The 18,593-nt window shown below is 36.0% G+C and overlaps 1 protein-coding gene across 3 annotated transcripts in view; it reads left to right on the top strand.

The window, feature by feature from the left end:
* The window catches only part of UHRF1BP1L (UHRF1 binding protein 1 like), a 115,226-nt gene that overhangs the window by 73,319 nt on the left and 23,314 nt on the right, over window positions 1–18,593 (top strand). For 2 of the 3 annotated variants that reach the window (XM_032416165.1, XM_032416166.1), the window contains 6 exons: window positions 174–1,672; window positions 1,846–2,021; window positions 12,591–12,730; window positions 13,419–13,569; window positions 17,306–17,559; window positions 17,901–18,009. In XM_032416165.1, the coding sequence (XP_032272056.1) occupies window positions 174–1,672; window positions 1,846–2,021; window positions 12,591–12,730; window positions 13,419–13,569; window positions 17,306–17,559; window positions 17,901–18,009 (2,329 nt within the window). Of the gene's footprint in view, window positions 1–173; window positions 1,673–1,845; window positions 2,022–12,590; window positions 12,731–13,418; window positions 13,570–14,495; window positions 15,498–17,305; window positions 17,560–17,900; window positions 18,010–18,593 lie in introns of those variants that run through there. The other variant, XM_032416167.1, reaches the window with a different exon arrangement.

Raw genomic sequence — 18,593 nt, 5'->3', positions numbered from 1 at the left:
TTGGTTTAGTAAAAATGTTTGGGGGAGAGAGTTGGTATTTTATGTCTGGGTAGGAAAGTAGTGTTCTGGGGGGAAACACCAAAAAGAAGTCCTGAGCTAAATTATGTTTCTGATTAGTTTATCTTCAGATGTATATGGATTTGTAAGTTAGATTAATGTTTTTTCTCTTGTAGTTTGTCATTCCTTCTGAAATGAAATCTGAATGTCATCAAGATCAACCACATGCAGTTTCTATTCAGAGTTCTGAAATGATTGCCACAAATACAAGGCATTGTCCAAACTGTCGACATTCTGATCTAGAAGCTTTGTTTCAAGACTTTAAAGATTGTGATTTTTTCAGTAAAGCATATACCAGCTTCCCCAAATCTGGTGACAATTTTAATCTTTTGCATCCAATCTTCCAGAGACATGCTCATGAACAAGATACTAAAATGCATGAAGTTTATAAAGGAAATATTACTCCCAAGTTGAATAAACACACTCTTAAAACTTCTGCTGCCACAGATGTTTGGGCTTTGTACTTTTCTCAATTTTGGATAGATTATGAAGGGACAAAGAGTGGGAAAGGGCGACCAATAAATTTTGTAGACTCTTTCCCTCTTTCCATCTGGATTTGCTTACCAACAAGGTATGCAGTGTCACAAAAAGAGCTACAGTCTTGTAATCAAGTATGTCTAAATACATCACGAAGCGAATCTAGTGATCTGACTGGCCGTCTCAAGCGGAAGAAGCTCTTGAAAGAGTATTACAGTACAGAATCTGAGCCCTTGACAAATGGTAGTCAGAAACCTTCAGATACATTTTTAAGATTTTCCTCTTCACCATCAGATGCAGATGTTCATGTCCTAGTTCACATTCATAAACATGTCAGTATGCAGATCAATCACTACCAGTATCTGCTCTTGCTTTTCCTCCATGAGTCACTTATTCTGCTTTTGGAGAACTTAAGGAAAGATGTAGAAGCTGTGACTGGCACTCCTGCTAGTCAGGCATCCATTTGTATTGGAATTTTACTTAAAAGTGCAGAAGTGGCTCTTTTGCTACATCCAGTGGATCAAGGAAATACTCTTAAGTCTCCTGTTGCTGAAAGTGTGAGCCCAACGGTTCCTGATTATTTGCCTACAGAAAATGGAGAATTTTTGTCTTCCAAAAGGAAACAAGATAGTAGTGGTATAAATCAAATTAGAAGCGTAACTGTTAATCACATGTCAGACAACAGATCTATGAGTGTTGACCTGAGCCATGTGCCTTCGAAGGATCCTTTGCTTTTTAAGTCAGCTAGTGATACAAATCTGCAAAAAGGTATTTCTTTTCCGGATTGTTTATCAGATAAAAATTTAGGGAAAATAAGTGAAGATGAAAGTAGTGGAATTGTCTGCAAAAGTGGATCAGGAGAAATTGGATCAGAAACAAGTGACAAAAAGGATTCATCTTATACGGATTCAATTAGTGTCTTAAACCACAGAGAAGATTCAAATTTGCTATCCTTTGATACTGATGGTAATCAAAACATACTTTCAAATAGTTTAAGTAGTAGAGGACATGAAACCATAGAGCCAGTCTTTAAAGCTGAAGATTTGCTTCCAGAAACAGCTTCACTCTCTGAGAACCTAGAAATCAATCAAGAAGAAGCACCGACAGTTAGAACACTTACATCTCAGTCATCTTTAAGGTAACAACATACTACTGGAATTTGGGGGGGTTTTGGTTTTCTGTGCGTATGTTTGTGGTGGGGGCATATTTTGTTTTTGGACAGTAAACCTCATGACAAAATAAGGCATTGCTAGAGTTAACACATAGAAAAATAGGTTTAATGTGATGTTTTTCTAATAATTTTGTTAACAGTGGAAAGCCTAAGGAACGTATCCTGCCCAGTCTGGCTCCACTCTGTGTTTCTTCTAAGAACATGAAGAGAAGCTCCTCACAGACCTCACTGGATACCATTTCACTTGACAGTATGATACTGGAAGAACAGTTGTTAGAAAGTGATGGAAGTGATACTCATATATTTTTGGAAAAAGGTAAATTCATATTAAATATTCAAATCTTAGAAGTGATGTTTAAGTATTTTTAGTTTTATTCAATAATAAATTATAGCCCCCAAAAGACTTATTTTATTTACACACATACATACCCATATAATACAAAGAGCATTGTACCTAACTTTCTAATGGTTCTTCTGTTGCTTTTTTATGGCCACATACAGCAATTATTTGTATATAGTCATTTAGAGCATAAAGCAAACCACATGAATGCTATTAGCTTCTTGTCATAGAGACTCCTTTGTGAAATTTTGGTTAGGTTGGCTTAATTTGCTTGATGAATTCTCAATTATGTTGGTCCTAAGACTGGAATTTTTCCTGACTGGATCTACTCATCTCCATAGCCAGGATTCTGTCAGGTACATGATTATGAAAGATGGAACTACATGATTCCCCCATTTTACTCAGAGCCAACTAATGCCCCCAGGAGACTACTAGGAATGTATTAGAAAGTATTAAATGCATTCCCATCACTAAGACATTGGGGACTTTGTGAACAGGAATGAAAGCATGGGCCATAGCTAGAGATGAGTTGCCAGACACTGAAGTAAGAGAGACCAGACGTAAATACAAATTACTTTGTGAATGAAGGATAATAAGCCTATTACTGATGATGTTGAAAACAGCTTAGGGTGAGGAAGTGCTCATAGCTTCAGAAACTGAAGCTTAGAGAAATTAGTATACAGTCAGGAAGTGAGAGGGGCAGTTTTGGAACTCAGCTACATGGATCCAAGAGCCTAAGCTTTTAACCAACCAGTATTTTATACTAGATCCCCAGACTTGGGAAATGATTACCACATGTGTAGAAGAGGTACTGATATGGGTCATAGAACTCTATTCTAGATTCAGATAGCTCTGTTGCCTAGTTCCCCAGCTCCCTTTATTGCTTAAAATCCTACCTTAGCAGATTTCTGCTTTATGATCAAAATATACTTCAAAAACAGTGTTCCTGTAGAAAATATCCCTAATTGCTCTCAGAAAGCATTAGTGATTTCCTTATTATTATTTCTAAAAATTAAATAATAAAAGTGACTTCCACTCAATATAGAAAACTTGGAAAATATATACAGACAACTACAATTTGGAAAATAAAATAACCCAAAGATCTCACAATTAGAGATACCATAATTTATTCTATGACTTTGTGTATGTATTCATATATGTATGTATTTGGTGTCATTCTATATGTATGTTTTTTAACCTACTTTTTATCGCTTGTAATCATTTTCTAATACTATTTAAACTCCTTTGAAAATATTTTTAAAATCTATATTAAATTGACATGAAAATGTACCATGACTTGTTTTTAAAGATTTTATTTATTTATTTATTGAGAGAGAGTGTGCATGAGCAGGGGAGAGGGGCAAAAGAAGAGGGAGAGAGACAGAGAGAATCCCAAGCAGGCTCCACCCCTGGCGTGCAGAGCAGCGTGGGGCTCCAGGCAGGCTCGATCCCATCACCCTGAGATCATGACCCTAGCCAAAATCAAGAGTCAGGCATCTAACCAACTGAGCCACCCAGGTGCCTCTGTACCATGACCTTTTAATCATTTCCCTGATAGTGAATGCTTAGATTGTTTATAGTTTTCTGTGGTTATAAAAATGCTATAATTCATATCAATGTTCATAAATTTTTGTCTGCATTTCTAATTACTGACTTTGAATAGATTCCAGCAGTAGACTGTTTTTTGGATCTTGAAAATATAAGGGGATTGATTCTGTGTGTAACATTTATTTATGTATGTATGTATGTATGTATGTAATGAATGAATGAGAGCGAAAGAGCGGGGAAGGAGAGGGCGGGACAGAGAATCCCGACCAGATTCTGCCCTGAATAAAGAGCCTGATGCAGGGCCTGATTCTACCACCCTGACTGAGATTACGACCTGACCTGAAACTAAGAGTCAGTAGCTTAACCGACTGAGCCACGCAGGCGCCCCTGTTTGTAACAGTTAAACGATATGTGACTATAAATTTCTAGTTGTCCTGAACCATAATGATTTTCTTTATGTCAGAAGAATTAATTTGCCTTAGGAAGAGACTCTTGTTTTTTGTGTTCTTTTGTTTCAATTTTACAAGAAGTATATGAATACTTTCTCGTTATAAAGAAATCAGATATTATGGAAATATGTGGAGTAAAAATTGAAAGTGTCACTTTAATACCACCCTTACTCTGTCCTTGATACTATTCCCCACTCTAGAAATAACTGCCATCAACTTTTTATATATATATTTCCAGACGTTTTTCTATGTGTTTTTATATACATGTGTATGTTTATATATGTACACACCACACATATGTGTACAGATATACAGTACCTATGCACGTGTATACATATTTTTGAATATACATACTAATGAACAAACATGTAGTTGGGACTGCCGTCACACCACAGGCTCCTAACCGTCTTCCCATTTCTCTTCTTGTGAATTTCCAATTCATTCTTTGTTCCATAGGCACAATACTCTTAACAACTGAGCCACCCAGGCGCCCCAGGCACAATACTCTTTTTTTTTATTATGTTATGTTAATCACCATACATTACATTATTAGTTTTTGATATAGTGTTCCATGATTCATTGTGTGCGTATAAAACCCAGTGCTCCATGCAGTACGTGCCCTCTTTAATACCCATCACCAGGCTAACCCATCCCCCCACCCCCCTCCCCTCTAGAACCCTCAGTTTGTTTCTCAGAGTCCATAGTCTCTCATGGTTCGTCTCCCCCTCCGATTTTCCCCCCTTCATTTTTCCCTTCCTACTATCTTTTTCTTTTTTTTAACATATAATGTATTATTTGTTTCAGGGGTACAGGTCTGTGATTCAACAGTCTTACACAATTCACAGCGCTCACCATAGCACATACCCTCCCCAGTGTCTATCACCCAGCCACCCCATCCCTCCCACCCCAACCCCCACTCCAGCAACCCTCAGTTTGTTTCCTGAGATTAAGAATTCCTCATATCAGCGAGATCATATGATCCTTCTCTTTCTCTGATTGACTTATTTCACTCAGCATAATACCCTCCAGTTCCATCCAGGTCGTTGCAAGTGGCAAGATTTCATTCCTTTTGATGGCTGTATAATATTCGATTGTATATATATATATATATATACAATCTTCTTGTGTATATATATATACCACATCTTCTTGATCCATTCACCTGTCGATGGACATCTAAGCTCTTTCCATAGTTTGGCTATTGTGGACATTGCTGTTATAAACATTCGGATTCCTACACTTGTATCTTTGGGGTAAATCTCAGTAGTACAATTGCTTGGTCGTATGGTAGCTCTATTTTCAACCTTCTGAGGAACCTCCATACTGTTTTCCAGAGTGGCTGCACCAGCTTGCATTCCCACCAACAGTGTAGGAGGGTTCCCTTTCTCCACGTCCCCACCAACATCTGTCATTTCCTGACTTGTTAATTTTAGCCATTCTGACTGGTGTGAGGTGGTATCTCGTTGAGGTTTTGATTTGGATTTCCCTGATGCCGAGCGATGTTGAGCACTTTTTCATGTGTCTGTTGGCCATTTGGATGTCTTCTTTGGAAAAATGTCTGTTCATGTCTTCTGCCCATTTCTTGATTGGATCATTTGTTCTTTGGGTGTTGAGTTTAAGAAGTTCTTTATAGATTTTGGATACTAGCCCTTTATCTGATATGTCATTTGCAAATATCTTCTCCCATTCTTTCGGTTGTCTTTTGGTTTTGTTGACTGTTTCTTTTGCTGTGCAAAAGCTTTTTATCTTGATGAAGGCCCAATAGTTCATTTTTGCCCTTGCTTCCCTTGCCTTTGGTGATGTTTCTAGGAAGAAGTTGCTGCGGCTGAGGTCGAAGAGGTTGCTGCCTGTGTTCTCCTTTAGGATTTTGATGGACTCCTGTCTCATATTTAGGTCTTTCAACCATTTTGAGTCTATTTTGTGTGTGGTGTAAGAAAATGGTCCAGTTTCATTCTCCTGCATGTGGCTGTCCAATTTTCCCAACACCATTTGTTGAAGAGACTGTCTTCTTTCCACTGGACATTCTTTCCTGCTTTGTCAAAGATGAGTTGACCATAGAGTTGAGGGTCCATTTCTGGGCTCTCTCTTCTGTTCCGTTGATCTATGTGTCTGTTTTTGTGCCAGTACCATACTGTCTTGATGATGACAGCTTTGTAATAGAGCTGGAAGTCCGGAATTGTGATGCCGCCAGCTTTGCTTTTCTTTTTCGTCATTCCTCTGGCTATTCGGGGTCTTTTCTGGTTCCATACAAATTTTAGGATTATTTGTTCCATTTCTTTGAAAAAAGTGGATGGTATTTTGCTAGGGATTGCATTGAGTGTGTAGATTGCTCTAGGTAGCATTGACATCTTCACAATATTTGTTCTTCCAATCCATAAGCATGGAACGTTTTTCCATTTCTTTGTGTCTTCCTCAATCTCTTTCATGAGTATTCTGTAGTTTTCTGAGTACAGATTCTTTGCCTCTTTGGTTAGATTTATTCCTAGGTATCTTATGGTTTTGGGTGCAATTGTAAATGGGATCGACTCCTTAATTTCTCTTTCTTCTGTCTTGCTGTTGGTGTATAGGAATGCCACTGATTTCTGTGCATTGATTTTATATCCTGCCACTTTACTGAATTCCTCTATGAGATCTAGCAGTTTTGGGGTGGAGTCTTTTGGGTTTTCCACATAAAGTATCATATCATCTGCAAAGAGTGAGAGTTTGACTTCTTTGCTGATTTGGATGCCTTTTATTTCTTTTTGTTGTCTGATTGCTGTGGCTAGGACTTCTAATACTATGTTGAATAGCAGTGGTGATGGTGGATATCCCTGCCGTGTTCCCGACCTTAGGGGGAAAGCTCTCAGTTTTTCCCCATTGAGAATGATATTCGCTGTGGGTTTTTCATAGATGGCTTTTATGATATTGATGTATGTACCCTCTATCCCTATACTCTGAAGCGTTTTGATCAAGAAAGGATGCTGTACTTTGTCAGATGCTTTATCTGCATCTGTTGAGAGGATCATATGGTTCTTGTTCTTTCTTTTATTAATGTATTGTATCACATTGATTGATTTGCGGATGTTGAACCAACCTTGCAGCGCAGGGATGAATCCCACTTGGTCGTGGTGAATAATCCTTTTAATGTACTGTTGGATCCTATTGGCTAGTATTTTGGTGGAATTTTTGCATCCATGTTCATCAAGGATATTGGTCTGTAATTCTCCTTTTTGATGGGGTCTTTGTCTGGTTTTGGAATTAAGGTAATGGTGGCCTCATAAAATGAGTTGGGATGTTTTCCTTCCATATCTATTTTTTGGAACAGTTTCAGAAGAATAGGTATTAATTCTTCTTTAAATGTTAGGTAGAATTCCCCTGGGAAGCCATCTGGCCCTGGGCTTTTGTTTGTGGGGAGATTTTTGATGACTGCTTCAATTTCCTTAGTGGTTATAGGTCTGTTCAGGTTTTCTATTTCTTCCTGGTTCAGTTTTGGTCGTTGATACATCTCTAGGAATGCATCCATTTCTTCCAGATTATCTAATTTTGCTGGCATATAGTTGCTCATAATATGTTCTTATAATTGTATTTCTTTGGTGTTGGTTGTGATCTCTCCTCTTTCATTCATGATTTTATTTATTTGGGTCTTTTCTCTTTTCTTTTTGATAAGTGTGGCCAGGGGTTTATCAATCTTGTTAATTCTTTCAAAGAACCAGCTCCTAGTTTCATTGATCTGTTCTACTGTTCTTTTGGTTTCTATTTCATTGATTTCTGCTCTGATCTTTATTATTTCTCTTCTCCTGCTGGGTTTAGGCTTTATTTGCTGTTCTTTCTCCAGCTCCTTTAGGTGTAGAGTTAAGTTGTATATTTGAGACCTTTCTTGTTTCTTGAGAAAGGCTTGTATTGCTATATACTTTCCTCTTAGGACTGCTGTTGCTGCATCCCAAAGATTTTGAACAGTTGTGTTTTCATTTTCATTGGTTTCCATGAATTTTTTTAATTCTTCTTTAATTTCCTGGGTTGACCCATTCATTCTTTAGTAGGATGCTCTTTAGCCTCCACGTATTTGAGTTCTTTCCGACTTTCCTCTTGTGATTGAGTTCTAGTTTCAAAGCATTGTGGTCTGAAACTATGCAGGGAATGATCCCAATCTTCTGGTACCAGTTGAGACCTAATTTGTGACCTCGAATGTGATCTATTCTGGAGAATGTTCCATGGGCACTAGAGAAGAATGTGTATTCCGTTGCTTTGGGATGGAATGTTCTGAATATGTCTGTGAAGTCCATTTGGTCCAGTCATTTCTGTGTCTTTATTTAAAGTCTTTATTTCCTTGTTGATCTTTTGCTTAGATGATCTGTCCATTTCAGTGAGGGGGTGTTAAAGTCCCCTAGTATTATTGTATTGTTGCTGATGTGTTTCTTTGCCTTTTTTTTTTTTTTTTTTTGCTTTTGTTATTAATTGGCTTATATAAGTGGCTGCTCCCATGTTAGGGGCATAGATATTTACAGTTGTTAGATTTTCTTGTTGGATAGACCCTTTAAGTATCATATAGTGTCCTTCCTCATCTCTTATTATAGTCTTTGGCTTAAAATCTAATTTGTCTGATATACGGATTACCACCCCAGCTTTCTTTTGGTGTCCATTAGCATGGTAAATGGTTTTCCACCCCCTCGCTTTCAATCTGGAGGTGTCTTTGGGTCTAAAATGAGTCTCTTGCAGACAGCATATCGGTGGGTATTGTTTTTTTGTCCAATCTGATAGCCTGTGTCTTTTGATTGGGGCATTTAGCCCATTTACATTCAGGGTAACTATTGAAAGATAGGAATTTAGTGCCATTGTATTGCCTGTAAGGTGACTGTTACTGTATATTGTCTGTGTTCCTTTCTGGTCTATGTTACTTTTAGGCTCTCTCTTTGCTTAGAGGACCCCTTTCAATATTTCTTGTAGGGCTGACTAGTTTCGTGTTTGCAAATTCCTTTAGTTTTTGTTTGTCCTGGAAGCTTTTTATCTCTCCTTCTATTTTCAATGACAGCCTAGCTGGATATAGTATTCTTGGCTGCATATTTTTCTCATTTAGTGCTCTGAGTATATCATGCCAGTCCTTTCTGGCCTGCCAGGTCTCTGTGGATAGGTCTGTTGCCAATCTAATATTTCTACCATTGTAAGTTACAGATCTCTTGTCCCAAGCTGCTTTCAGGATTTTCTCTTTGTCTCTGAGACTCGTAAGTTCTACTATTAGATGTCGGGGTGTTGACCTATTTTTATTGATTTTGAAGGGTTTCTCTGTGCCTCCTGGATTTTGATGCCTGTTTCCTTCCCGAAATTAGGGAAGTTCTCTTCTATAATTTGCTCCAATATACCTTCTGCCCCTCTCTCTCTTTCTTCTTCTTCTGGGATCCCAATTATTCTAATATTGTTTCATCTTATGGTATCACTTATCACTCGAATTCTGCCCTCATGATCCAGTAGTTGTTTATCTCTCTTTTTCTCAGCTTCTTTATTTTCCATCATTTGGTCTTCTATATCACTAATTCTCTCTTCTGCCTCATTTATCCTAGCAGTTAGAGTCTCCATTTTTGATTGCACCTCATTAATAGCCTTTTTGATTTCGACTTGGTTAGATCTTAGTTCTTTTATTTCTCCATAAAGGGTTTTCTAATATCTTCCATGCTTTTTTCAAGCCCAGCTAGTATCTTTAAAATTGTCATTCTGAACTCTAGTTCCAACATCTTACTAATGTCCGTATTGATTAGGTCCCTGGCAGTCAGTACTGCTTCTTGTTCTTTTTTTTGAGGTGATTTTTTCCATCTTGTCATTTTGTCCAGAGGAGAATAGATGAATGAGAGAATAAAATGTAACAGGGTAGGAGTGTCTGGGTGGCTCAGTCGGTTAAGCGGCTGCCTTCAGCTCGGGTCGTGATCCCAGGGTCCTGGGATTGAGTCCTGCATCAGGCTCCTTGCTCGGCGGAGAGCCTGCTTCTCCCTCTCCTTCTGCCTGCCTACCACACCCCGGCTTGTGTTCTCTCTCTCACTATCTCTCTCTCTGTGTCAAATAAATAAAATCTTAAAAAAAAAAATGCTAACAGTGTAACAACGACCTCAGAAAAATATACACTAAACCAGAAGAGACCTGAAACCAGGGGAAAAGAAAGGGAAAGAAAGAAAAAAGAGAGAAAAAAAAAGGAATATGATCAAATATGATCAGGCTGGTGCATAGATCAGTGCCACACACTAGATTTTGGGCATATTTTGGTGTGTTAGAAGAAAGTGCCTCCCAAAATTTTAAAGAAAGAAAAACTTACATATGTATAAAAATAAGGGTAAATACGATGAAGGGATGGAATATGACTGTAAAGATGAAAATTATAAAAGATTTTATAAAAGGAATTGATAATAAGTTGGTTGAAAAAAGAAAGAAGAGGAATTAAAAAAAAGGAGAGAATGTCATCAGGCAGGAGACTAGAACAATGCCATATACTAGAGATTCAGGGTATATTTTGGTGTGTTAAAAGAAACTGTATCCCAAAATTTTAAAGAGAGAACAACTTATATATGTTCCAAAAATAAGGTTAACTACTATGAAGGGATAGAATATGACTCTAAAAATGAAAAATAAAAAAGATTTTTAAAAAAGGGATTGATAAGATGTTGGTTGAAAAAGGGAAAAAGAAAAATTCAAAAAAAATTAGAAAAAGAAAAAGAAAATTAAAAAAATTAACTTTGAAAGACTAAAGAATCAGGGGAAAAAAAGCCATGAATTCTGTGTGCTGTATCCCCTAGTGCTGGAGTTCTGCTGTTCTCATTGATCGGTAAACTTGGTCTTGGCTGGCTGTTCTTACTGATCTTCTGGGGGAGGGGCCTGTTGCCGTGGTTCCCAAATGTCTTTGCCGGAGGTGGAATTGCCCCACCCTTGCCAGGTCCAGGCTAAGTAATCTGCTCGGGTTTGCTCTTGGGAGCTTTTGTTCCCTGCAAGTTTTCCGTACAGCTTTGGAGGACGAGAATCAGGCACAATACTCTTAAGAATGTTAATTATCATGGCACCTGGCTGACTCAGTCCATAGACCACGTAGACCACATGACTGTGGATCTCAGGGTCGTGAGTTCAAGCCCCACGTTGGGTGTAGAGCTTACTTCAGACAAACAAACAAAAATGTGAATAGTATCACGTTGATCCCCATTTTAATCCTGATAACTTCTCCCTGCTATAAGGTTATTAAGTTTAAAAACCTTAACATTACTGACAGTGCTCTGTGTGATATGGCCACAACTTAACTGGTTCTGCTGTTTACCCATGTGTTGGCTATACTTCAGGTGTAATATAGAACATTTTACTCCTTCTCTAAATTCACTCTTCACAGTTTCTTCACTGTGACAAATGTTTATCTACCTCAGGGTCTTTGTACCTGTGCCTAGAATGCTTTTTCACTTTAGTTTATATACTGTTTCATCAAGGAAGCCTTCTTAACCTCTGAGAGGCCCCTGTGATATGGGAATTGTATTTATATGTATCTTCCCTGGCCCTAAACATTGTTTTCTTTCATTCAGTAGATGATTTATTGAGCACCAACTGTGTTTCCAGGCACTGGGTTAGAAGCTGAATATATAATAGTAAATGCAGTTGACCCTTGAACAACATGGGTTTGAACTGCACAGGTCCACTTATATGTGGATTTTTTTTTTTCTGATAAATTCAGTACAATACTGTAAATGTATTTTTCTTGTGATTTTTTTATGATGTTTTCTTTTCTCTAGCTTTTTTATTGTATGAATACAGCATATAATACATATAACATGCAAAATATGTTAATTGACTTCAGTCAATAGTAGACTATTAGTAATTAAGTTTTGGGGGAGTCAGAAGTTAATGTGGATTTTTGACTGCATGGGAGGTCAGCACCCCTAGCCTTCACACTGTTCAAGGGTTAACTGTGTAATAATTTAAAAACTGAGGCTGTGTCATGACTTGGGCTTTTCTAATCCACTTTCTCTAGTAATTCATTTTTACGGTATTTTTTTGACGTATTGGTCTGTGATGGGCACAGAATTTTTTTAAGATTGTCTTTGACCACAGAGTTTGAGAAATAATGAAATACAGCACACTGAGAAATTAAGGCAGGTAGGTTAAGAATGGAGGATGATCACATTGGCAGTAGTGGCATTAACTTCATGTAGATATGATAATTAAAAGTTACCACAGGCTACTGACAGGGGATTTGAAGTGGTTAAACTGGGACTATTCAAAGTAGGATAGCCTAGGGAGAGGCAAAAGCTGGCTGACCAGGAACCTGCTACTCCAGCACCGGACCAGCAATGAGGAGGCTGTGGTCAGCATTTTAGATTTTTTTTCATACTAAGTTTAGGGCTTTAGTATCTCTAACATTTTATTGTGGACGTTATTTCTTAATATTTGCTAGCTAATTACAATTTAATTTTTCTTTGCTTATTGTCTTTTAAACAAGCCTTTGCTTGAGAAAGAGTGAAGGGATGCCTCATATTGGTTAGATAAATGTAACATTGTTGGATCATGTGTAAAATTGATTTTAATTTGTTAGTTTATTCCTTTATTACTTCAGGTATTAAAAAGAACGTGACTACAAATTACCAGAGCCTTGCAGAGAGTGCAAATACCAGTGCAAAGCTACAGAATTTTGGTGAAACCTCTCCAGATGCCATCAGTACAAATTCAGAGGGTGTTCAAGAAAATCAAGACCTGGTAATCATTTCAGAGAGATTCTGTGAAGAGAAATGCCAGCCACAAGGCTGTTTTACCTTTATTTCATATTTAATATGGGCACATTTTATGACATTAATATATATGAGTGAATTGCCATAGTAGTGAGTGATTCACTTTGCTCTTGCTGCTCTTGAAATTGCTTCCTTCCCTCCTATTGAATTGTTTTTCTCTGAATTTCACTCTCTAAATCTGTTTTCTCCCACTGAGGAGGGGAACTTCTGTCCTTTTCCATCTTTTATTTTTTGACCTTTATCATAGTTCCACTTAAATATATTTTGAAAACAAGTTTGATGGTTGATGGTAGTCAGTCCTCATGAGGAACTTTCTACAAAAGAAGTATGTTACTGGTTTAAGCCCTTCCCACCCAGTGAATTATTCTTACAGATGACTTAGAAAATATGTTCAGCCTTCAGTGAAAATAATTTCACACAGAAATGTCATATAATTAATCTTTGTGACCTAAAAAAATTCTCTCTTGACTGAATAGGAAGAAAGGAAGCTGAAGTTTGTGACTGTAATGTATAATCATATTTTGTTGGTCAAAAGTATATTTTTGGTTATAGGTCACAATTGTGTTTTTAGAGGTTATAGTAGTTTCCTGTGTCATTTCTTAAATTTTGTTTTGAATTACTTGGTATGCTAATATTATTTATGCAATCATTATTAGATGTCAGTTGTGGTGTTTAAAATTACTGGTGTTAATGGGGAAATTGACATCCGAGGGGAAGATATGGAAATCTGTCTTCAAGTGGACCAAGTGACACCAGATCAGTTAGGCAATATCAGTCTTCGGCATTACCTTTGTAATCGTCCAATAGGTAAGACTTTAATATGATTTAAACTTGTTTTGTTTTTTATACATATAATTCCTTAGCAGTTCTGTCTTTGGTATAAATAAATTCAAGGAAAATTACATTCGTTTATAATAATGTAAGAGATTTCTTTTAGATTACCTTATTTTCTTTTTTTAATTTTTTTATTTTTTTTTAAGATTTTATTTATTTGCGAGAGAGAGAATGAGAGACAGAGAGCATGAGAGGGAGGAGGGTCAGAGGGAGAAGCAGACTCCCTGTTGAGCAGGGAGCCTGATGTGGGACTCGATCCCGGGACTCCAGGATCATGACCTGAGCCGAAGGCAGTCGCTTAACCAACTGAGCCACCCAGGCGCCCTAGATTACCTTATTTTCATATAGTATTTTGATTGTTGTTAGAAATATAATGTGTTGAAGATGTATTCTCTAATTTCTTTTTGTTTTATTTGTTAAGTGCCATCTCTTTTGGTCTTCTCATTCTTTGATATAATAGGTTTAAGAAAACTGAGCTCTTTTCTATATGAAAAGAATGATAAAGTAATCCTAGAATGTCTAACTTAGTTCAATGCTGGAATAAATGTCAATTTTTATATTCCATTATCTTGCTTATAAACAAACATTTCCTGAGTCCAGCATGATACTTGGTGTTTGGAAAAATCATGTATCATGTTCTTATGGTCCTTCGTTCTAAGATGCACACATTCACTTGGACATAGAGGAATATGAACAACAAAACATGCAGTGTATGAAGAGGAAACCACATAAAACCATCCCTTTTTCAAAGTTTATATGGAGTTACCACTCATGGTTTTCAGTCATTTGAAGAAATTTATTTTTTAGAATAGTTCTAAGCATTTAAAATGACAATGTTCGATTTTTTAAGTTTTTAAAAAGTCACTGAGCTGTAATATTTTTCTTTGCTATATATACAGAATGCTAAATCTGATACATAACATGTTGAAATACATAGTCCTGCATGATATCAAATAAGTATGCTATCACCTCACATCCTGGGAATTTCAGGTAAATGTGCCATTTGTCTTTAAACCAGCATCATAGAAAAAAATTGTCTCCTGGCTTTTTTCTATGTATAGACCTTGCAGTTTACAATGTATCTGTTAAAAAATTTCAAGAATTTTCTATTAGAAGTATAAATCCCAATGGCATGCAAAATAGAGGAAGCTAAATATATAATTGGAAAGGTTTCATAGTGGACAAAAGAAATTTCAAAACCTAGATCCTGTTCTATTCCCAATCCAAACCGCTCTTCAAATTGTACACTCTTAAGATTATTTCCAGTTGCTTAGTTGTTTTTACTTACTTTTAATGGGTCACTTAGGACCATGTCCTATTACTTTGTTTCATGTTGTTCCTTACTGAAGAAATCATTTTGAAATGCTCAGTATGTGTGGGTTGTATAGTCAGTGCTAGTGCCTTATTTTTCTCAACTGTGTCAGTTGGCTGTTCAAAGATAAACAAAAAATAAGGAAGAAAACAAAGGAAAAGAAAGGAGAAAGGGGAAATGGGATAAAAGGAAAGGGAGAAAAAAATAGTTTAGCTTGGACATTTCAAACAATAAGCCATATGAACAAAGATCGATCTATGATTTATATCTGCTGTCACTCTGACATGACCAATTAAAACTGCAAAGTTGTTTTTGCTTTTGTTTGTTTTTGTTTTTCTATAATGTATGGATTTTGGAGTCCTTTAATAGGAAGACCTTTACATAATAGTTTCATGGCCTAAAAAGTAGAAGAAAGGAAAGAGTTTTGACTAATGAAGATTTTGTTTGATCTCTGCTCCAAATAAATACTCTTTGTTTGAAATTATTTCTGGCTCTCAGCTCCTTAGAGTGAGTAGGTATCTCTCTCTCTCTCTTTCTCTCTCTTTCTCTTTCTCTCTCTCTCTGTATAGATATGTAGATAAATAGGTAAAAGGCAAAACAAAATCACATTTACCAAGTTGTTTCTAATTGCTCTTTTTTTTTTAAGATTTATTTATTTATTTGACAGAGAGAGACACAGCGAGAGAGGGAACACAAGCAGGGGGAGTGGGTAAGGGAGAAGCAGGCTTCCTGCTGAGCAGGGAGCCTGATGTGGGACTCAGTCCCGGGACCCTGGGATCATGACCTGAGCCGAAGGCAGACGCTTAACGACTGAGCCATCCAGGCGTCCCTCTAATTGCTCTTATTATCAAATAGACACATTAACTCTTGTTTGTCTTGATATAGGAAAGAACACTAACCATTATCAATTTGTGGCTGTTTTACCTTTTATTTAAAAAAAAATCTGAGTTCTTAATTGTTCAAAAATTCTTTAGAATTTTTTTGAACTCTTCTTGTTTCTAATTTATTTTGAATGTTAATCTGTAGTACTAACATTGATTAAACATCATTCTGTACCTGAAATAAAGTTATAAAAATAACTCTCCGTTATAAGTTGTGTATGGAGATCTATCCTTGGTGCATAAATATGTTTATTTTCTTACATCCCCTTCCTTCACAAATATGTTTACATTTGACTTTTATAAGACTGAAGTATTCACATCCATGCTGAGGGAAAATAAACATCTCCCCATCATGAATTTAATTAATAGGGTCTTCTTAAGACAACCGAGACTGATAAATTCGATACTTCAGTAACTGAAACAGTTTCACTTTTCCAGAACATTTAGTTTGTTTTTAACTCACTGGGTTCTATGAATTGTGAAACTAATCCTGTTTTTCTCTTTGCTGCTAGGAAGTTCATTTTTGGTTCACCTGTGGCACAGAAAAGTAAATAATGTGTTCAGAGTTATTAATCTTACTACCTATCCATTTCTCTTCTATCCCTTTCCATTGCTTACTTATTTTTTATATAAGTATGCTATGACCGTGTTGCCTCCTATTCTTTTTGGAGCTAGGTATTGTAAAGTAAAATAGTTACCATGAGGGTCAGTTCACTTAAGTGGTTGCATTGGGAACTTTTGTTTTTTAAAATCAGATATTGTATGTGTGCTTTATTGAAATTTTAAGATTTGTTTTTGAAATCAGTATTTATCTCTGTAAGCCACCTCAAATTCTTTTTTGGAACAAGGCCAAGGCGTGTGTGTGTGTGTGTGTGTGTGTGTGTGTATGTGTATATATACATATATATGTGTGTGTATATATATGTGTGTATTATATATATGTGTGTGTGTGTGTATGTATATATCCTTTGCTATAATATCAGTTTTAAAATTGTCTTCTAATAGAGGCATTTTAATGAGGTCTTGTCTATTTACTTTTCTAATTATTTAAGGACCTAATTTTAATGAGGAAGGTGCAAAACTTCAGGCTTTTGTTACTTCTTGAGAAATGGCTTAAGAATCACTTTAAATGCCATTATTTTTTCTTTATCACAGTTGTCCATTATATTACAGATGTATAGATAGGTATACACTCAGATGGATTGTAAGTATCTTAGGTATGCATCATATCAGATTTATATCATGACGTATGTTTGCATGGTACCAAAGAAATAGAAAATATAGACAAGTCAACATTATTGCAATGGAAAGTCATCTATAAAAATTGAAGTTAAGGTTGTTTATGGTATATTGTAAATGTACTGTAAGTATCCCTTAAAAGTAGATATTAAAACTTTAAGATATTATTTCTTCAACATTGTACAAAGTAACAATAATGTCTTAATGACAAATAATTGAGAGTGACACTTTTGAGTAGTGCTACAAGTTATAATTTTTATGTGTTCTTTTTCTGTAGGTTCAGATCATAAATCTATAATTCATTCCAAATCCACTCCTGAGATTACTCTGAGATTTGAGAGTGGGCCTGGTGCTGTAATTCACTCTTTGCTTGCAGAAAAAAATGGATTTCTGCAATGCCATATAGAAAACTTTAGCACTGAGTTTTTTACATCTTCTCTTACTAATATTCAACATTTTTTGGAAGATGAAACTGTTGCAACAGTGATGCCAATGAAGATACAAGTTTCTAACACAAAAATTAATTTAAAAGTATGTTAATAAGTATTTTTATATTTTCATGTTGTAAATGTTCACTTTGCTTACCTGGACTTTGATTCATGTCTAAGAATATGTCATCTCTATAATATATACTCTATTAGCATTTATTGAAATGAATTTGTGGTCTTTGTGGGGGAATGACGAAGAGATCCTTCTTAGAAATTAGAAAACAAAAATAGAATGGGCAGTTTTTCACTGTATCAACTGAAGCATATAAAGATAAATTTCTAACTCATTAAAAATACTGACTGAAGTAACGTTTGTTAAGGAAATGATTAATTTTATCATTTACTTTAATAACAATATGCTGATGTTGTTTCTCCTTTCTGTAGGATGACAGTCCTCGTAGTAGTACAATATCCCTTGAACCAGCTCCTGTAACTGTTCATATTGACCATCTTGTGGTGGAGAGAAATGATGATGGCTCTTTTCATATCAGAGGTATATATGAAAAACATTGTAATTGAATACCTGCTGAAATTTAAAATTAAATTATTTATATGCTGATTGTTTACTCATACTTCCTGTTTATAAATATATACATATGTGGTAGTAAATGATTGAGGGACACTTCTAGTACTTTGCAATAAAATATCATCTATGTATGGATCTCTTACTTCAGAAATAACTCATCCACAGTTGATTTAATACCTGTTCTACAGATGTGTTTTGAATGAAAGTGACAGAGGCTTTTCTGGTCTTACATGGCTCTTGAGCTCACTTGGGTCTCTTACTTGATCTCTTTCTTAACTTTGTTTCCCACTATTCTTTTATATATAGTCAACAAACTTGGTATACTCCTGTAATGGAATTCTTCATGCACTTTTCCATCTCTGTGTTCTTATTTGCCTTGTTATTTCTCATTAGAATTGTATGTTTCCTTTCAAGATTATCTCAAGCTTCTTTTCAATCAACTGTTCTTATAACCTGATGTGACTTCTTATTCTTGGGTACTTATTCTCCATACATTAGTTACTAACAGTATATTGCTGTGTATTTAGTTCTGCTTTAGTATCTTGATTTAA

Source organism: Phoca vitulina, unplaced genomic scaffold (assembly GCF_004348235.1).
Source record: "Phoca vitulina isolate PV1807 unplaced genomic scaffold, GSC_HSeal_1.0 scaffold19, whole genome shotgun sequence".
Taxonomy (NCBI): Eukaryota; Metazoa; Chordata; class Mammalia; order Carnivora; family Phocidae; genus Phoca; species Phoca vitulina.
This window is presented reverse-complemented; position numbering and strand designations above follow the sequence as displayed.